Raw genomic sequence first — 21100 nt, forward strand, 5'->3', positions numbered from 1 at the left:
AAAATGACTGGAGAGCCTTTATTTATTTATTTTTTTGAGACTCAGTGTCGCTCTGTCACCCAGGCTGGAGTGCAGTGGCACTCTTGGCTCACTGCAATCTCTGCCTCCTGAGTTCAAGCGATTCCCCTGCCTCAGCCTCCTGAGTAGCTGGGACTACAGACGCGCGCCACCACGCCCAGCTAATTTTTTGTATTTTAGTAGAGACGGGGTTTCACCATGTTAGCCAGGATGGTCTCAGTCTCCCAACCTCATGATCCACCCATCTTGACCTCCTGAAGTGCTGGGATTACAGGCGTGAGCCACCGCGCCCGGCCAACTGAAGAGCTATTGATTACAGACCAGCTTTACAAATTGTGGCTCTATCTCAAGCCAGGAACACAACATGAATGCAAACACTCCTGCAGATTGGGAGCGCCGGTGGTTACAAACTAACAGGCAGATGTTGATGAAAGTGATTTCGATCCTGTTTTTCCTGGGTCTGAAAAATTAGATTTAACTCCCAAGGTGTGCTCATTTTCATTTCAAATTTCTTCTGTACTAAAGGAGGAAGAGCAGGCCCAGCTGATGGCAAAACTGTGAAGTGGTTGCTTACTCCTTCAGATGCAGGGAACAGGGGCTGCAAAAGCGTGAGCTCCAACCCTCAGGAAGAGAAGTGGGTGCACCAGCTGCCAGGCCCGGGGCAGTGCAGAGGGTCAGTAAATATCTGTTGAATTTCCTTAAGTCTTCATTAGGCCAGTGTATTAGTCCGATTTCACACTGCTATAAAAATACTACCCGAGACTGGGTAATTTATAAACAAGGGAGGTTTAATTGACTCACAGTTCAGCATGGCTGGGGAGGCCTCAGGAAACTTACAATCATGGCAGAAGGGCAAGCAGGCACCTTCTTCAAAAGGCAGCAGGAGGCCAGGCGTGGTGGCTCCCTTGAGGTCAGGAATTTGAGACCAGCCTGGCCAACATGGTGAAACCCCATCTCTACTAAAAACACAAAAATTAGCCAGGTGTGCTGGTGCGTGCCTGTAATCCTAGCTACTCGGGAGGCTGAGACAGGAGAATTGCTTGAACCAGGAGGCAGAGGCTGCAGTGAGCCAAGATCACTGCACTCCAGCCTGGGCAACAGAGTGAGACTCCATCTCAAAAAAATAAAATAAAATAAAAATAAATAAATAAATAGCTGGGCGCAGTGGCTCACGCCTGTAATCCCAGCACTTTGGGAGGCCGAGGTGGGCCAATCACGAGGTCAGGAGATCGAGACCATCCTGGCTAACACGGTGAAATCCCGTCTCTATTAAAAATACAAAAAATCAGCCGGGCAAAGTGGTGGGCGCCTGTAGTCCCAGGTACTCGGGAGGCTGAGGCAGGAGAATGGCGTGAACCCAGGGGACATAGCCTGCAGTGAGCCGAGATCGCGCCACTGCACTCCAGCCTGGGCAACAGAGCAAGGCTCCGTCTCAAAAAATAAAAAAAAAAATTAATTAATTAATAAATAAAAACATGACATTTGGGTGGGGACACAAAGCCTAACCACATCAGCCAGCTTGGTGAGTCTTGGTTTTCTACATCCTGGACCTCCTCACCCTGGACTAGATGCATCTTTTTTTTTTGAGACGGCGTCTTGCTCTGTCGCCCAGGCTGGAGTGCAGTGGCGCGATCTCTGCTCACTGCAAGCTCCACCTCCCGGGTTCACGCCATTCTCCTGCCTCAGCCTCCTGAGTAGCTGGGACTACAGGCGCCCGCCACCACGCCTGGCTAATTTTTTGTATTTTTAGTAGAGACGGGGTTTCACCGTGTTAGCCAGGATGGTCTCGATTTCTTGACCTCGTGATCCACCCTCCTCGGCCTCCCAAAATTCTGGGATTACAGGCGTGAGCCACTGCGCCCGGCTAGATGCATCTTAAAGTATGAGAAACCACCTTTTGAATGGCTTCCACAGGGCATGGAAAAGTGGTATGATTTCAGTCGCACTTCTCATACTTTTTTTTTTTTGAGATGGAGTTTCGCTCTTGTCGCCCAGGCTGGAGTGCAATGGCGCAATCTCCGCTCACCACGCCCGGCTAATTTTTAGTAGAGACGGGGTTTCTCCATGTTGGTCAGGCTGGTCTCGAACTCCTGACCTCAGGTGATCCGCCCGCCTCAGCCTCCCAAAGTGCTGGGATTATAGGTGTGAGCTACCATGCCTGGCTGCACTTCTCATACTTTAAGATGCATAAAAATCACCTGTTAAAAATGCACATTCTGGGCCGGGTGTGATGGCTCACACCTGTAATCCCAGCACTTTGGGAGGTCGAGGTGGGTGGATCACCTGAGGTCAGGAGTTCGAGACCAGCCTGGCCAACATGGCAAAACCCCGTCTCTACTAAAAATACAAAAAATTAGCTGGGTGTGGTGACAGGTGCCTGTAATCGCAGCTATTTGCGAGGATGAGGCAGGAGAATTGCTTGAACTGGGAGGTGGAGGTTGCAGTGAGCCCAAATTGCGCTACTGCACTCCAGCCTGGGCAACAAGAGGGAAACTCCAACTCAAAAAAAAAAAAACAAACACATTCTGATTCAGTAGGTCTGGGGCTGAACCTGAGATTCAGTGTTTATTTTTATTTTTTTGAGACAGGGTCTCACTCTGCCACCTAAGCTGGAGTGCAATGGCATGATCATGGCTCACAGCAGCCTGGACTTCCCAGGCTCTGGCGATTCTCCCACCTCAGCCTCCAAAGTAGCTGGGACTACAGGTTTGCGTCACCACGCCTGACTAATTTTTTTCTTTTCTTTTCTTTTCTTTTTTGAGAGAAGTCTCACTCTTATCCCCCAGGTTTGAGTGCAATGGCTCGATCTTGGCTCACTGCAACCTCCGCCTCCCGGGTTCAAACGATTCTCCTGCCTCTGCCTCCCAAGTAACTGGGATTAAGTTACTTGCCACCACGCCCGGCTAATTTTTGTATATTTTAGCAGAGACGGGGGTTTCACCATGTTGGCCAGGCTGGTTTCGAACTCCTGACCTCAAGTGATCTGCCCGCCTCGGCCTCCCAAAGTGCTGGGATTATAGGCATGAGCCACTGCGCCTGGCCACAGCTGGCTAATTTTTTTCTAATTTTTGTAGAGATGGGGTCTCACCATGTTGTCCAGGCTGGTCTCGAACTCCTGGGCTCAAGCAATCGTCCTGCCTCAGCCTCCCAAAGTGCTGGGAGTACAGGCGTGTACCACCACGCCTGGCCAGATTCTGTGTTTCTGACAATCCTCCTACTGATGCAGATACCTGTACACTTCCTGGCTCTCCTATCTGCCAGCTGTGTGGCCTCAGGAGGCCTCAGCATCTCCCTGGGCTTCAGTTCTTCCGCTGGATATTATTTAGATGAACAAACATATATTGACAGCTTACTACACGCCGGGCTGCTCTGGGTGCTTGCTAGAAAAAGAAAGATGAAGAAGCCACAAGCCAAGCCCAGGCAGGCCTCACAGACAGAGAACTTAAAGGTCCAACTACAATATTTAAGGACTCTGCGTTTGAAAATTTCATGACTCATTGGCAGAAATAGGACGACTGGATCTGCATCTCCCAGAAAACATCTCTCCAAACACTATGACAGGGATTCCCCGCTGACTACTGTCCTCAGAATCAGGGAATATGAAATCCAGAAGTAACCTCAAGAGAAATTTAGCCCAAACTCTATCTTGCCATTTTACAGAGAGGAGAAACTAGAGAACAGATGCAGAAAGAGTGGGGTCTGGAGGAAATTGCTGGTTTTCCAGCTATGCTTTCGAAGGCTGTGATGTCCAACAGGAATAACATACGAGCTACAAAAAACTTAATATGTAATATTAAATTTTGTGGTAGTCACATTGAAAAGAGTAAAAAGAAGCCAGGCACAGTGACACATGCCTATAATCCTAGCACTTTGGGAGGCCAAGGCAAAAGGATTGCTTGAGGTCAGGAGTTTGAGACCAGCCTGGGGAACATAGTGAGACCTTGTCTCCACAAAAAAATTTTAAAAATTAGCTGGGCGTGGAGGTGCACGTCTACAGTCTCAGCTACTAGGGTGGCTGAGGCAGGAGAACTGTTTGACCCCAGGAGGTCGAGGCTGTAGTGAGCCAAGATGGGCGCCACTACAGTCCAGCCTAGGTGACAGAGTGAGACCCAGTTTCCAAAAAAAAAAAGAGAAAGAATCGTTTCCATTGGTTAGCGCATCACTCCCAGGATCACTGGTTTCATTTTTATAGACACTGGATCAGAAAATTAATCTTTCAAGTACAGGTGTAGCTTTCTGTAGCCAAGTTGAATAGAATTACACTTCTGAGGCTGGGCACAGTGGCTCACGCCTGTAATCCTAGCACTTTGGGAGGCGAAGGCGGGCAAATCACGAGGTCAGAAGTTCAAGACCAGCCTGGCCAACATGGTGAAACCCCGTCTCTACTAAAAATACAAAATTAGCTGGGCGTGGTGGCACGCACCTGTAATCCTAGCTACTTGGGAGGCTGAGGCAGGAGACTGCTTGAACCTGGGAGGTGGAGGTTGCCACCACTGCACTCCAGCCCGGGTGACAGTGCAAGACCCCGCCTCAAAAAAAAAAAAAAAAAGAATTATACTTCTGAGGCTGTGCACAGTGGCTCACCCCTATAATCCCGCAACTTTGGGAGGCTGAGGTGGGAGGACCACTCGAGACCAGCCTGGGCAACAGAGAGAGACCTTGTCTCTACAAACATTAAAAAAGAAAAAAAATTTAGCCAGGTGTAGCTGCCCATGCCTGTGGTCTCAGCTACTTGGGAGGCTGAAGCGAGAGGATCGCTTGAGCAAGGAAGGTAGAGGCTGCAGTAAGCTGGGATCATACCATCACCCTTCAGCCTGGGTGCTGGAGGAGCAAGATTCTATCTAAAAAAAGAAAAAAGAAAAAAAAAAGAAAGAAAAAATCACACCTCACCCCTGGAAAAGAACTTAAGCGTAGCTGAATCTAACTTGCAATATGATTTTGCTGAAGATGAGGTTAAAGAGTGACGGCAGGCTGGCACTTGCAGCCACATCTCCAAAATTCTGGGTGTAAAATGCTCAGCACAGTGCCAGACACCTGTGCCTCAAAGTGTCAGAGAAATCTCAGCCACCTTCTTTCCCTTCCCCTCTCCCGGTTTTGCACCAAACCATCTTGTCCCTGGAGAATTTGCTCAATTAGAAGCGAGGTGAAATTCCAAGCACAGTTTGAAGGAGGAAGTGTCATTTTCAGCTTGCCTGTAGGTGCACCTCACTATGTAACATTTGTTACATAAGTGGCAGCATGACACGCCTAACTGATGAATGTCTGTTGCACACCCAATTCCAGCCGGGAGAGTCACGCAGGCTTTCCCTGGGAGAATAGTGGTGTGGAATTGAGGCATGGAGTTGCAAAAATTACTTTTGTCTTCTGACAAGTAGGGCCAGTTCCAGGGTGTTATACCCAAAGTGCTTTTCTACTGCAGCATAACCTCAAGAAAAACCAGTTTCAGGAGCACCACACCTAGGATCAGATGATGCAATATGATATTAGCGTCTCATTGCATCAGTGTGTCTGAGGCATGAGTCTTTTAAGCTGGCAAAAAGGATTATAAAGGGGCAGGAGAAAAAAGGAAAAGACTTGCAGACCGAAATCTAAAGGTACTGTCAGTGCTGTTCCTAATTGGCCACACAGGGTGTTTAGAGGATAAACACCCAGCCACCCGCCTCGGCTGACAAGCATCAGCATGCCATTTCCTGAAGGGGACTTGATGGCATATTTAGGCGAAATTCTTTTCTGGTTGGTTCTACTTATGTTTTATATCAAAGCGTCAAAGTTTAACCTCTAAAAAATCTTTTTAAATGCAGGTCTATTAAGAATAGGCTTTCAAAGGGTGCTTCTATTCCATCTTGACTTTTCTGAAAATCTCTGAAACGTACCAGTTGATTTCTCATTTCCAAAGTTCTTTTACATAAGCACTCTCAGCTCTCTTGACACACAGACTTTTGACTTTGATCAAATACCTTAGATTTGGGCCTCTTGGTTTCTCTGTCTTCCTTTAAAGGACACTTGATGCTTCCCAGTCCTGTTTCTTGCACTAACAATGAATGAATGAATCACAAAAATCCTAGAACTTTATGCGTTTTCAAGAAGTTGCCTGAAGAAGGAACTTCCTTGTGCAGTACGCCTCAGGAAAAAAGAAGCAGGAGAAAAGCTTTGAGAGGAGAGCAAGTGATGGTGAGATCGTAATGGAAGTGGGGTGGAGAGGTGGAGGAAGCAAGCAAGGCTTTTTTCACCCGTCCCAGGACACGCGAACGAGATCAAGCCTCACTGCGGTTCACTAGGGTCTATGCAGGCCCTCGCACCCCTGCCTACCTCCTCAGAACCCAGCCTCTTGGCTCTTCTCACCCCAGCCCCACCAGACAGCTTCCCTCCCAGGAGGTGTCTCTCAAGATCTCGAAATGTGGAGCGTCCCGTTCACTCCACCTGGCCTGGAATACTTTTCCTGCCCCCTTTCATCGGGTCTTATTCATCCTTTAAGTTGTTCAGCATAACTTTCCACCTGAATGCCTTCCCTGGCCCTGGACTAGGATAAATCCCCTCGCCATAATGTTCCTACACAGGCGTCACTTTGTAAAGCTTACCACTGTTGTAATTACTTGTTTACTGATCTGTCTTTCCGTTAGGCTGTGCGTTCCACTGGGGTGGAAACCTTGTTCACTGGCTCTGCAGCCCCGGGCACCGTGGGTCTTGCATGTACCGGGGGCTCAGTAAATATTTGGCAAAAAATGAAAAAGTTCCCCTCAAAACCAGCTTCCAGTGCCTCCACGGCCCTCAAATTAATTATGAATTAATTCACTAATACAGCAAACCTTTATGTGATTCTTCCGTGTCACAGCACCTTGTTACATACTGAGGACACATCCATAGGCAAATAAAACTCAGCTTCTCTCTGCACAGGAAAAAATTATTCAAATTGTATTCATCTTTCATTCCAATCACTCAATTAGGGCACGTCCCTTGTTGGCTGCTGCGTGAGCGAAGTAACTATTTTCCAGCGAGTGTCCTCATGTGACCTGTCTAGACGTGCCCAGGAAAAACAATCCAACATCCTCCTAAGCCGCAAAGAAGTCCCTGACGCGCAGGCCGCACTGCGTGGAAGGCCCAAAGCGCGCTCGCGGGCCCGCGAAAGGCGCAGGAGCAGCGGAGCCGTGGCGGGCGGCGAGGCGTGCGACGCGCGGCGCAGGCTCGGGTGGGCAGGGCAGGGCCAGGCCGGGCGGGGCGGGGGCGCCGGCGCCGGGTCCGCCGGCCGGCAGGGGGCGCGCGCGCCCCGGGCCCCGCGCCTCCCGCCCCGCCGCGCGCTCGCTTGCCGCGCGGCCGCACATGTGTTTCTGTTTTGTGTTGTAGCATTTGTTCTGGAAGCTCGTATTTACATTTTAAGTGTATCTGGTGAGTGGGCTGGAGCCCTCGTCTGGGCCGGAAAAAAAAAAGCCCTCCGATCCGTCTTTTAGTTGCTTCTCTTCCTTTTTTCTCTCCGGTTTCTCATCACTCCAACCAGGTAGGGTCTGAAAATCGACAGTGATCAGTTTGTGGGGTCTGGGAAAGTTTTTTTTTTTTTCCTTTTTTTAAAGAGAAAAGGTTAAAAAAAAACCTGGGGGAGGGGGGCTGGGTGATTGAAGGAATAAAAAGAGGAAGGAAGGCGGATCCACGTGGTTTAATCGGAGACAGACAGAGATCCCATTGTTCAAAATCAATTAAAAAAAAAAAAAAAAAAAAAGCAGACAGGGGAGAGCGCAGGGACGCCGGGGAGCTGGCGGCGGCCCTGGGCACTTTGCAGTCGAATCGGAGACCGGCCGGGCCGCACGGCCGGCAAGGGGGCTGGGAGAGAGTTGGGCACCATTAAAGTTTTTATTTTTCGTGTCTGTGCGAGCAGGTGTTTGGGGCTGGGGTCCAGCTTTCTTCGGGCTCTTTCCCCGTCGCCGGGGGCAGTCCGCCGGAGGGATTCGGCTAACTAGAGCCCGAGGTCGGCACCCCTGAGCTGGGGCCGAACGGGGGTCCAGGGCTGACTCAGGGTGGGGGAGAGCGTTGCATTAAATGCAATGAGTGGGTTTGGGGGGAGGCTGCGGAGACAAAAGCAGCAGGTGGGGTAGCCGGGGAGCAGGGGCTCCCTTACCACCCAGGTGCCAAGGGGGAATCCTGGAAGTGTCCCGAAGCCTTCTTTAATGAAAGTCTAGGGGACTGGAGGCTGCTTTTACTTTCCCTTTACTTTTGGGGGGCGAGGTTGCAACTGTGATGCTTTGTGGGCAAACCTAACTTAAGGATAGGCCGGGGGTCTCAATTCTCTCTCCAGTGGATTGCCTCTGGGGCTCCCGGCTGCCCTGCGGGATTCCCCGAAGGAGCCGCGCCGAGGCCAGGGAGGGGCGCGATTTCCTCTCCCAACTCGCCCCCTCTCCGCCCACCCTGCGGCCGCCACTTTGGGGAGGGCAGGGGAGGAAGTGGAGGCCGGGTGGCTCGTCTCCGCTCCCCTCCCCCCGCGCAGTTTATAACCCGTCCATTGTGCGCCGCTGCCCCGTGTCTCCCTCCAGCCGCGACCATGCCCAGGAAGAAGGCGGCGGCGGCGGCCTGGGAGGAGCCGAGCTCGGGCAACGGCACTGCCCGCGCCGGGCCCAGGAAACGCGGCGGCCCGGCGGGCAGGAAGCGCGAGCGGCCCGAGCGCTGCAGTAGCAGCAGCGGCGGCGGCAGCAGCGGCGACGAGGACGGCCTGGAGCTCGACGGGGCCCCCGGCGGGGGCAAGCGCGCGGCGCGGCCGGCGACAGCAGGCAAGGCGGGCGGCGCGGCCGTGGTCATCACCGAACCCGAGCACACCAAGGAGCGCGTCGTGAGTGAGGGGCACGGGAGACGGGTGGGCGCAGGGCCGGGGCCGGCGGGGTCAGCGACGCGGCACGGCGCGCGTTCCAGCCGGGGGCCGCCTCGCGTCACGCTCCCTCCCGGCGGCCGGGCCGGCGCAGGCCGCGGGCTGAATCATTGCCTCCGCCTCCGCGCAACAAAAGGGCTCGGGACGGGGCGCGCGGCCCGCGGCCTACCCGACCCCGGGCACCTCGCGGGCGGTTGGCGGTTGGGGCGCGCGCCCGGGCCCGCGGCGGGGGAGGGGCGGCCGAAGCCCGCGCGAGGGGGTCATGGCCCCGCCCCCACAGCTCCCTCTGCGCCCCTCCCCCCCGCCCCGGGAAAGGGGACCTCGGTAAGTTCGCCCGGCCTGGAAGAGGGGGCGGTCAGCAGGCCCCACACGTCCATGGCCGCCGGTGCGCCCGAGCGCCGCGGGGAGGGGGCGGCCGGCGCTCTGCGGGGAGCGGCCGTTTGCGCCGGGGCTTTGAGGTTCCCGCCGCCTCGGCTCCGGCGCCCGGGGGGGGCGGGGCCTGACGGCCGCCGCGCATGCCCCGTGCGGCCCTGCGCCGGCTCGCGCGCCGGGAAGGCGGGGGCGGCGGGCGCCGGGGCGGGGTGCGAGGGCGCATGCTCCGCAGAGCCCTTCCCCGAGGTCGGGGAAGCCCCCCGGCTGAGCGGTGCTCGGGCTTTGTTTGCCGCCGGTGGTCCGAAGCTGCAGGATGCTCGCGAGGGCTCTGTTGTAGCCCCCCCAAGTGAAGAAGCATCTCCTAGGGTCCTGGGCGGGCTTCTGTTTTCTCAAATCTTAATTAAGGTCGTGGCTGACTCAAGTTAACGTTCCCGAAAAAGCCTGCAGAGCCGGAGATCTGAACCCAGCATCTGCCGCCACAGCATCCCCCCCCAACACAGAACTTTCTTTAAGTTTGGTGTGGTGTGGGATATGTTTTTCAGAAGAGGGTCTAAGTTTTCACCAGATTCTCAGATAACCCCCAGAGAGCAAGAACTTCCACCTGGGGTTTAGAGCCTGACACCCGGAGAGGTTTTTTTCCTTCCATAAGTGCCCATCTCCTAAGGGCGTTTAAGGGTTAACAGCAGAGTGCTTTCCTCCAGAGAAGCGCGGGCAGTGTCTAATAACACATTTTCTACGTCCGCTTTATAGATAGGGAAACTGGGGCACAGAATTCGAGGGCCTTGTCCAAAGTCATGGATGGAACTGGATCTCCAAAGGCTGTAACTCCTGATGTCCCTGCAGACTGCACATGGGAATATGCTTTGTAAAAGTGCCCTCTGGGTGAAAGGGTTAACATGTTAGGCAGTGGAGGAGAGCCCGTCAAAAGCTGTCAAAAGGTCTTGCCCGGGGTCTTGGATCAGGCTAGACTAGACAATGGCCAAAGTATTGAGAAACTGGAACACAGGAACTGTTTTCCTTTGACGTCTAGTCTGCTGTGCCAGACTCCAGACATTTGCCCTTCGAACACAGTATGTTAGGACGAAACTAAAAAGAAAGGTCAGGTGAGCTTCCGCGTCTCCTGTATCCTATTTTGAGTGAGTTTCCAAAAGCAAGATTGTGTTTAGACATCCAAGACTGCAGTTGTCAGCTGTACAGCTCCAGACTGTTGGAACGCTGAATTTTGCCATCAGAGTAAAAGATCCTTACCCCATGCTGAGATTGACCCAAGGAGGTAGAGACAGGGAGTGTGTGAGGGACACTGGCTCTCCCTGGCCCACCTCTGTCTCCAGCTGTGCTGCTTGAAGCTGGTTTGTCAATGGAAATGGCACATTTGTTAGTATTTTTTTTTTTTTTTTGAGGCAGAGTCTCCCTCTATGGCCAGCCTGGAGTGCAGTGGCACGATCTCAGCTCACTGCAACCTCCGCCTCTCAGGTTCAAGTGATTTTTGTGTGCTGATCAGCCTCTCGACTAGCTGGGATTACAAGTGTGTACCACCACACCCGAATAATTTTTGTACTTTTTGTAGAGACTGGGTTTTACCATGTTGGCCAGGCTGGTCTCAAACTGCTGGCCTCAAGTGATCTGCCTGCCTCAGCCTCCTTCCAAAGTGCTGGGATGACAGGCGCAAGCCCTGTGTTGGGTTGCACGTTTGTAAGTCTTAATGTGAGTAAACAGCAGTCCATTGCAGCTTTTAAGTTCCTGTTTATACACATAAATACGTTATTATTTTACATATGTGTATAAGCAGGACTCTAAAAGCTACATCTTCCTTTCTCTATCCACTTAAAAACCAACAGGGCCCATGATGCCCATCCTTTGGGCTGTCGGTGCTGTTCTAGAATCAGAGCACCTGGGAGGCTGAGGGTTCAGCATATGATGCCCCTTTATGCCTCATGGAAAATGCACACCCTACATTTAAGTTTTGCTTTTTTTTTTTTTTTTTGAGCTGGAGTTTAGCTCTTGTTGCCCAGGTTGTAGTGCAATGTTGCGATCTCAGCTCACTGCAATCTCTGCCTCCCGGGTTCAAGCAATTCTTCTGCCTCAGCCTCCCGAGTAGCTGGGATTATAGACGCCCACCACCACACCTGGCTAATTTTTTGTATTTTTAGCAGAGACGGGGTTTGACCCTGTTGGCCAAGCTGGTCTCGAACTCCTGACCTCAGGTGGTCCACCCACCTTGGCCTCCCAAAGTGCTCCACGTTTAAGTTTTGTTAGCATCTACTGAGTTTGGTCCATGGTCGGGGCTGGGTCCATGCAGCCCCATTGCCTTTCCATAGGCCTAGGGCAGCCCTCTGCCCCTTGTCCTGGGTTGGCCTCCTGCCCAGTCTCCCTGGCCCCAGGTTTCAGGTCTCTGTCTCTCTGTTGAGCAGTCCTAGGGACCCTGTGTGCTGCCACAGGCAGACAGCAGTCCTTGTTGCAGAAAGAACCTTTTTTACTGAGCATGTTGCATGCCTTGCCCCTGCTCAGGGTTGCTAGGAGGAGGTCTGTGTGAAAGCAGCCGCCCAGGAAATGTCCAAAACCATATTGCCTTCAGTGACCCCAAAGCTGCAGGTGTCAGGCTTGTAGAAGATGAGCCAAATACTTACATTGTTGAGGGGCAGAATTGCCTTGAGTAAAAGATGTGCATTTTATAGAACATTCTTATGGCAGATGAGCGTTGTCATTGCCTAGGTGTTAAGAAAAAATTCAAATTCTTTTTTCCTCCGCTCTCACGCCACACTCAACAACCAACACCAGACTTCTTCCGCACCCCCCACCCCAGATGGAGTCTTGCTCTGTCTCCCAGGCTGGAGTGCAGTGGTGTGATCTCAGCTCACTGCAGCCTCCACCTCCTGGGTTCAAGCAACTCTCCTGCCTCAGCCTCCTGAGTAGCTGAGATGACAGGCACCTGTCACTGTGCTCGGGTAATTTTTGTATTTTCAGTAGAGACGGGGTTTCACCATGTTGGTCAGGCTGTCTTGAACTCCTGACCTCGTGATTTGCCCGCCTCCCAAAGTGCTGCGATTACAGGCGTGAGCCACCACGCCCCGCCTCCCAACACAAGACTTCTGTGACTAGACGTAAAGGGAGGTCTCCCCCTGCTATCAAGCAAGCAATCAGTTCTGCAGCACACACCGGCTGGGTGTCCTCCAGTTCATCTCTGACACTATCCACCTGGAGGTAGATTTCCTCATCTTGAGGGCTCAGTCCCCAAGACTGTCCTTCCACCCCAGACACCAGTTGCAAGTCCAGTCCCTGGTAGCTTCTGACCAACCAGCCTCTAGTTGGGGTTCTCATGACCCCCTCTTTGGGGTCAATTAATTTATTGGAATGGCTCACAGAACTCAGGGAAACACCAGTTTATTATAAAGGATATTACAAAGGCTATGGATAAAGAGACCTGTAAGGCTAGATGTGGCAGAAGGGGCACTGTGTTTCCGTGCCCTCTGCAGACCACCCACCTGGTACATGTTCAGCTCTCCACAAGCTCTGTGACCTGGTCCTTACAGGTTTTTAATGGAGGCTTCATTATGTAGGCATGGTAGATTAAGCCATTGATCATCACTTTAACCTTCAGTCATCTCCCTCCTGAGGTTGGAGGATGGGGCTGAAAGTCCCTAGGCTCCCACTGCCCCATCCGGAAGCTGCCTGGGGGCTGCCAGTGTCAGTCATTAGCATACAAAAAGACATTGCTTTGGAGATTCCAAGGATTTGGGAAGTTGCATGCCAGGAACTCCAAATATTGATGGCAGTGTCACACTAGGGTAGATTCAGTCCTAATTCTTTGCGCACTTCATAACCTCCTAAAGCAAGTAAAGGCAGCAGCCTTGGCCAGATCCTAGAAAACAGGTGAGTGTTGCAAGCTGCCCAGGTCTTTGTAGTTTTTCCAGTCTTGGGTTGCCAAGGTTTTGTGGACCCTGAGACAGATGTGTTGAATCTGAAAGGAGCAAATAAATAAAACTGAAAGCCAAGCTGGAAGTCTGTTTCAGTTGATGGCCCCTTAGGTAACTGGTCGATGCCGGCATTGTTCCCGGGGGTCTTACCTCCCCGGAGCAGCGGTCTTCTACATGGACCTGTGTTAAAAGGTTGACTCTGGGCCCCGTAAACATGCACCTTGCATTTGGATCATAATGCAAAAATTGCTTTAGACTAGAAATCCCATTTTGTTGATTGAAGAAGCTCAGTGCCTTTTCTGTCCGTTTCCGTGTGTCTCTGTCCAGGTTATGTGACCAAGTTGCTGGAGGCAGCCAGGTGAAATGACATGAAAATCACTCGTCTCGTTGGGCAGACTGTTTGCCAGGCTGTCTGCTGCATGGCCTTTATACACAAGCAGGGTCGCAGACACTGAGTTCGTCCAAAAAAACAATCCGTAGGCCCTTCAGGGAAGGCTGGATTCTGCCTGGGAGGGCACACTGAGCTTCAGACACCCACACACCCACTGGCACCGCCCCGCCCCGCCCCGGGTGGAGCCCGCAAGCGCGGGAGTCTCTCCCACGATTGGCTGTTTCTGGTCTCTGATGAAGAGGAGCACCCCTTAAGTGAGAAGGAGTGCTGGGAGTTCTCTGTTACTCTATTTAAATGTTAATTCCACATAAGGCAGAGGAAAGAAGTTATAGAGAAATAAAAGGAAGCAGTTTAGAGCAAATAATTATGTAAATAATAACGAAATACACTAACCTCCATCTAATGTGTGAGGAAATAGGATCCATGACGTAAAAACTTGAATAATAGTTAATGTCCTTCACAGGAATCTGACCACCGTCACTGGAGTAGACTCAGTTTACCGGGGTTCTTCACACATACACACATAAATATGTATATGTATACACACACGTATGTATGTGTATGTGTGTGTGTATATATATGTGTGTGTGAGTGTATATATATATTTTTTCTTTCTTTCTTTCTTTTTTAAGATGGAGTCTCGCTCTGTCGCCCAGTCTGGAGTGCAGTGGCGCGATCTCGGCTCACTGCAAGCCCCGCCTCCCGGGTTCATGCCCTTCTCCTGTCTCAGCCTCCCGAGTAGCCGGGACTGCAGGCGTAAGCCACCATGCCCGGCCCACAAATACATTTTTATTGGCGTGGTTGGGTTTGCGTATAAATGCTTAGCTAGCTTGATGGGTCAGTCTTCATGAGCCCTTGACCAAATGTCCAGGTCACCCAGGAAACTCCCTCCCCAAGGCCAAGGCCACTGCGGTTAAGCTCTGGCTGTCTGAACTTGCCCCTGAACCATGCCCTCTGGCCTGATGGAGCTGAGGCTTCTGGTGTGGCCTCAGCACTGTGAAGTTTTGCTGCAGTGGTTGCATCTCAGTGTTGGGTGGTTTGACTTCAATGGTTCCTACTGAGCACAGGTGCCCATGAACCTCCGCCTGCCTGGTCTGCAGTTGCTGGCATTCCAGGGCTCTTTTCTAGGCTTGCCCTCTGGCCTGGGAGCTTGGTCTCCAGTGCCTTAGCACCCTTCCTGGGTCTCTACTGCCCCCTCCATGCCAACTTGGTAGGCTTGGGCAGAGGACCCAGAGGCCTCTCCTTCCCCAGGGACTTCAACAGAAGCCACTGAATATAGACCAGTAGCATATTCCAGCCAGGCCTGCCAGTTAAACAAAGAAGGGGAGATAACCAGGGGAAGCTAGGCTCCAATTCAAGTAACCTGAGTTGTGGGTGCTGCAGGGGCTGGGCCACCCTCTGATTAAGGTCATTTTCTAAATAATTTAAATGCACCAAAGTTGTTCTCCGTTTCCGTGTTGTTTCACTTCCCTCCCCCCAACTTTTTTTTTCTCTTTTTGAGACAGAGTTTCGCTCTTGTTGCCCAGGCTGGAGTGCAATGGTGTGATCTCGGCTCACTGCAACCTCTGCCTCCTGGGTTCAAGCGATTCTCTTGCCTCAGCTTCCCAAGTAGCTGGGATTACAGACACTCGGCTAATTTTTTGTATTTTTAGTAGAGACAGGGTTTCACCATGTTGGCCAGGCTGGTCTCAAACTCCCGACCGCAGGTGATCCACCCACCTTGGCCTCCCAAAGTGCTGGGATGACGGCCATGAGCTACCGCGGCTGGCCTCACTTCCCCTTTTCATGAGGACTGCAGGATGCATTCCTGTAGATTGACCATCTTTTTCCTGTTACATAATGTGGTGGAATGGGCAAGCGTGACGGAACCTATATCTTGGGGGACGCCCTAATCAGGTTTGGGTTGTGTAAAGGTTCCTATGAAATGGAAATCATCCGTCATGAAGATGTGTAATCTTAGAAATGCGTGAGCCATACTGCCAAAGCATACCCATGGGGTGATCACACTGTAGAGGTTAGAATGATTGGGCCTGGAGCTGCCCTTTTTTCTTTTTCTTTCTTTCTTTTTTTTTTGAGACAGGGCTGGCTTTGTCACCATGGTTGGTCTCGAACTCCTGACCTCAGGTGATCTGCCTGCTTCAGCCTCCCAAAGTGCTGAGATGACAGGCGTGAGCCACCACACCCAGCCCACATATATATATATATATATATATATATATATATATATATATATATATATATATATGTGTGTGTGTGTGTGTGTGTTTTTTTTTTTTTTTTTGAGATGGAGTCTCGCTCAGTCGCCCAGGCTGGAGTGCAGTGGTGCGATCTCGGCTCACTGCAAGCTCCGCCTCCTGGGTTCACACCAATCTCCTGCCTCAGCCTCCCGAGTAGCTGGGACTACAGGTGCCCGTCACCACGCCCGGCTAATTTTTTTTGTATTTTTAGTAGAGATGGGGTTTCACAGCGCTAGCCAGGATGGTCTCTATCTCCTGACCTCGTGATCTGCTTGCCTCGGCGTCCCAAAGTGCTGGGATTACAGGTGTGAGCCACCGCGCCTGGCCAACAAATACATTTTTATTGGTGTGGTTGGGAACTTTTATCGGCGTTATTTTATTGGCATTTTATCGGCACTTTGGGAGGCCAAGGTGGGTGGATCACCTGCGGTCAGGAATTTGAGACCAGCCTGGCCAACATAGTGAAACCCTGTCTCTACTAAAAACACAAAAAATTAGCTGGGTGTCTGTAATCCCAGCTACTTGGGAGGCTGAGGCAAGAGAATCGTTTGAACCCGGGAGGCAGAGGTTGCAGCAAGCCGAGATCACATCACTGCACTCCAGCCTGGGCAGCAACACTGGGAGTGCAATGGTGCAATCTCAGCTTACTGCAACCTCTGCCTCCCGGGTTCAAGGGATTCTTCTGCCTCAGCCTCTGGAGTAGCTGGGACGACAGGCGGATGCCACCACGCCTGGCTAATTTTTTTGTATTTTTAGTAGAGACGGGGTTTCACCATATTGGCCAGGCTGGTCTTGAACTCCTGACCTCGTGATTCACCCGCCTCAGCCTCCCAAAGTGCTGGGATTACAGGCGTGAGCCACTGTGCCTGGCCCCCCCTTTTTTTTTTTTTTTTGAGACAGGGCCTGGCTTTGTCACCCAAGCTGGAGAGGAGGTGTGATCTTGGCTCACTGCAGTCTCCAGCTCCTCAGCTCAAGCAATCCTCCCACCTCAGCCTCCCAAGTAACTGGGACCACAGGCTCATTTTTCTATTTTCTGTAGAGACAAGGTTTTGCCATGTTGCCCAGCCTGGTCTCCAAGCTCAAGCAATCTGCCCGCCTCGGCCTTCCAAAGTGCTGGGATTACAGGCGTGAGCCATTGCGCCTTGCCAGACTTTTTTCCTGAAGCCTTCCAAGAACAATTCTGTAAACTGAAGGAAACCCCTTTCGTATTCACGTCCAGGGAAAGATGTGTAAGAGCGGAAAGTGATAGCAGTGAATGCTTCCCTTGCCAGTGTGGACTGAGTGAGGAGTTCAGAATTGAGTCTTCCACTAACAACCTACTTGAAAAAGTATGTTTTGACATTTAAGGAAGCAAAGTGCTGAGAATATTATGAGTGCCACCCAGAATTGAACAATGGCCTTTTTAAATGGCGTAGATTTTCGTTGACAGTATGAGAGTTGGTGGCCCTGATGACTTTGTGTTGAGAGACTGAGGATGAACACTGAAGTATGCTGGCTACTGTGACAGCTTGTTCCTTGAGAGCCGGGCCCCTGGGAGGTCCTGTTTCACTCACCATTGGCTCCCGGGCTCATGGACAGCGGCGTGAGAGTGCCATCAAAGGCCGCCTGATTCAGACCCCTGCATACCCACCAAAGCTGTGTTCTGCCTGGTCTCCCTTCAGTGGAGAAATCGAACCTTGTTCTCTACTGTTTTCTTCCTGAGTCCCCATGGAAAGGCTCTCGGCAGAGTGGGCAGCAGAAGTGATGTGAGGCTCCTAAGGTTTGAGGTCCCAGGCCGTGCTTGCCATGTGAAATAGAGACTTGGCCCTAGGATGAGCTGGATTTAACGCCCCTGAGTGTCCGGCAGGCTTCCTGCAAATACCTCTGTACATCAGTTTGCGAAGGAGGCATGTATTTGGGTTTTTTTTTTTTAGTGTTTTGCAAAAGCTATTTTAAAGGGAAGTCAAAGGATAAAAATGAGCCTGGGCTTAGCAAGTGAGCGGCTGTGGGCAGGTTTGGGGTTGCCCGCATTGCCACTTGCCGATGAGGGAGGGGAGTGTGGGGGGAGACTCTGTTCGTGTGGAGGTCACAAGTGACATAAGGGCTAACAGTGAATGATTTTCTTTCGTTTCGTGCTGTCATTGGACAGCCTTGGAAAGCTAGGTGCAGACTTACACACTAATTCTTTTTTCCTTTCTCTGTCTCTGCAGAAACTTGAAGGGTCAAAGTGCAAAGGGCAGCTTTTGATTTTTGGGGCAACCAACTGGGACTTGATTGGTCGAAAAGAAGTGCCTAAACAGCAAGGTATGAGAATGGTGTCTCAAAAACCCATTGAGTGCTTCTTAAGTGCTAGGTTCTGTTGACCACCTGCCTGGTAGGTATTCCCTTCATTTACAAATGCGTTTTCAAAGAGGCCAAGTGACTTGCCTGAGGCCACACAGCCACTGTAGTGATGAGCTGGATTTGAACCCTAATCTTAGTCTTTTAAAGGCACAATTTTGAAGTGACTCACTAATTCCGTTAAGATTAATCAGGAAAATACAAGTAGTATCCTCAAATGAACATTGCCACCTTTTCCATCTTCCCTCTCACCTCAGTTGTTTTCATTAAAATGAAGAGACCAGGTCTGTGAGATGGTATCAGAATGTCCTAGACATTTGTCAAATGTCAGGTGTCAAAATTTCAGACATTGCAGAAGAGTCCACGTTTCTTTGCAAGCTGCCAAACTGTTGCAGGAACTGGTTTGACAGAACAGTGTGGAGCGGGGGAAAGCAGAGAGGTCCTTAAGAAGTAATGTTTTGTCCCCAGTTACCTTTGGAAAACTGGTGTCTTAAGGGAAAAGGCCCATCCAGGAGAAGGAAGGCTGGCATGTAGCCAACTTTTATGGCTTCTTAATTTCATCTGGAAAGACTCCCAAAGTGCTTTCCAGCATTGCTTTGCCCCATGAACAAATATTTGCACGCTGGCACGTCTTGGCACCTTAAAACAGGGGCGTTGGAAATCACCTTGTTCCATGAAAACACCTGGGGGCCAGCTGAGTTAGAAATGGGTTTAAGTTGCAGGTAGCAGCAGCGCCTTGTTTGGAAAATGCCCAGCCTTCAGGCCCAAGCCAGGGGGGGCCACGTCCACACGGTGGCTGGTGTCCCAGGGAAGCACCTCCTGGTCTACAGTAACGTAAGCCCAGGTGCTGATGGCGCCTTGTTGCCAGTCCTGTGCCCGTGTTGCATCATTTCTCAAAGCCGTTCTTCAACTGAGCAGCCCAGTTGACATTGAAGATACAGAAGCCCAGGGAAGGGCAGTAAATACCAAAGGAAGCGAGTGGCAGGGCCAGGGTTGGAGTCCCACCCTCTAGTTAACTCTGTTGCCTCCCGCGCATGTATGTTGCTGTAGATCTGGTGAAAACCAGCAGCCTGGATGTCTTGGTTTTTGCAAGATAGCACCACAGCAATCCACACAGTAGCTCTGTGATTGGGACCAGACCCCAGGGATCCGGAGGCCATGGGAATTGACTTCTCAGTCTGACCGCAGAGCCTGGGACTGCTGCAGGGCATTTAATTTGACTTGCTCCCCCTCCCCCACCCCTGCCCGGTCCCTCCAGCCCTTCCTTGGGAGGCTGGAAGAAACCCAACCCTGCTCCTCAGGAGCCAGTGGCATCCTGGGCACTGCAGGGAAAGATGCTTTGGTAAGTCCAGGAGCATCTGACCACCTGAGACTCCCCTTGGCCAAGCAAGTTCAAGTGTGGCACCGCACCCTTGCCTGGCGTCCCGTGGCCTCCTGTGTTGCGGCACAGGGTCGTGATGATACTCGTCAATCATGCCATCATTTTGTCTTCATGACAAAGAGACCTTGCGTTTCTCTTTTTCCCTTCCGAGTTTTGTTTAATACAGTTCCTGAATCTTAATTTAGGTGCCACCTCCTTGAGTTTTTCCTAAGTTTTAATATAGACCGTGAGGCTTTTATTTTTGGTTTGCTCTTTCCCCAGGAAATTGTTGATGTTCCTCTTCCTCCTTTCAGGGGAGGTGTCTGCAGGTGTGCTGCTTCAGGTGCCATGCGGGATCGGCTGGCCCCTGCCCCCCTGCGGCCAGGAGTCTTGCCCACTTGCCCCCACACCTGAATGAGGGAGCATGTGGCGCCCTCTGCTGAGGGCGGAGGGTGGGGCTGGAACGTACTTCACAGATACTTTCTAGGCAGCCAGGCGCTTGATAGAGACATTGTAGCCTTTTTATCAGTTCCTACATTGGATCAGTCTTACACACTCGATTTGGCAGTGGCTAGCATTTCAGGATAATCACCACAATCCTGGAAATACTCTTGAGCGTCTCAATTTCAAAAATTAAGATTGCTGGGCATGGTGGCTCACGCCTGTAATCCCAGCAGTTTGGAAGGCTGAGTGGATCACTTGAGCTCAGGAGTTAAAGACCAGCCTTGCCAATATGGTGAAACCCTCTCTACTAAATATACAAAAATTAGCTGGGTGTGATGGCACACGCCTGTAATCCCAGTTACTCGTGAGGCTGAGGCAGGAGAATCAATTGAACCTGGGAGGCAGAGGTTGCAGTGAACCGAGATTGCGCCACTGCTCTCCAGCCTGGGCAGCAGAGCGAAACTGTCTCAAAAAAAAAAAAAAGAAAAGAAAAGTAAGAAATTGGCCCTGCCCCATCCTCTAATAGGGTGTGAAGGGGGGTTTGTGAGGAAGGTGCTGTGGTTTTCTTTCCCATTGAGTGCTCACTGCGTGCCAGGCATTTGTGAGGGTCTAGGCGGGAGGGAGCCTACAGCTTTAGCCCTGGGTGGCTTCTCATGGAGTGGGAGGGCTGGGGGGCTCAGGAAGAGAGCTGTGGTGGGCTGAGCAGGGCTGAGCAGAGCTGGGGCAGGGGAGCCCTGAGGGAAGGAGATTTCTCAGTGGATGTTGCCCTGGAGGGCTTCCCCAAGGAGGCGAACTGGTGCTTGACTTGAGCTTTGAGGAAGAAGTAGGAGGTGGGAAGGACATTCTAGGGGAAGCGAATATATGGGTGGGGGTCAGGGGAGTCATGAAGTGGCTGTCACACTGGACGGGTGAGAAGGGAGCAGGAGGTGGGGGGATACTGTGTGAGCAGTGCCCCTCCTCAAGGGGCCTGATGGACCTGCTGGGAACATGAAGACAGGACACTCGGGTCACCCCTCAGAAAGAGCCTTCTGGCCCAGGGTGAAGGCCGGAGATGGAGGGCAGGAGAGCCTGGGAAAGGAGGGGCAGGCGGCAGGGTGTGAGGAGGAGGGGTAGGTTACTGTCGGGGTGAGCGGAGTTTCCTGGGTCAGCCTCTTCCTCAGCTGACGGCTGTGGAAAGCCAGCACTCCTGCCTCCTGG

The 21100-nt window shown here is 51.8% G+C and overlaps 1 protein-coding gene and 1 pseudogene across 2 annotated transcripts in view; both read left to right on the plus strand.

The window, feature by feature from the left end:
• Positions 1-3183, plus strand: part of LOC129393799 (uncharacterized) — an 86869-nt pseudogene extending 83686 nt beyond the window's left edge.
• Positions 3184-7330: 4147 nt separating this feature from the next.
• RCC2 (regulator of chromosome condensation 2) overlaps positions 7331-21100 on the plus strand; it is a 33037-nt gene continuing 19267 nt past the window's right edge. Inside the window, exons 1-3 of one of the 2 annotated variants that reach the window (XM_034956643.3) lie at positions 7331-7510; positions 8538-8830; positions 17970-18063. In XM_034956643.3, coding sequence (XP_034812534.1) covers positions 8546-8830; positions 17970-18063 — 379 coding nt within the window. In that variant the 5' untranslated portion in view covers positions 7331-7510; positions 8538-8545. Of the gene's footprint in view, positions 7511-7633; positions 7976-8537; positions 8831-17969; positions 18064-21100 lie in introns of those variants that run through there. The other variant, XM_034956649.3, reaches the window with a different exon arrangement.

This window comes from Pan paniscus, chromosome 1 (assembly GCF_029289425.2).
Source record: "Pan paniscus chromosome 1, NHGRI_mPanPan1-v2.0_pri, whole genome shotgun sequence".
Taxonomy (NCBI): domain Eukaryota; kingdom Metazoa; phylum Chordata; class Mammalia; order Primates; family Hominidae; genus Pan; species Pan paniscus.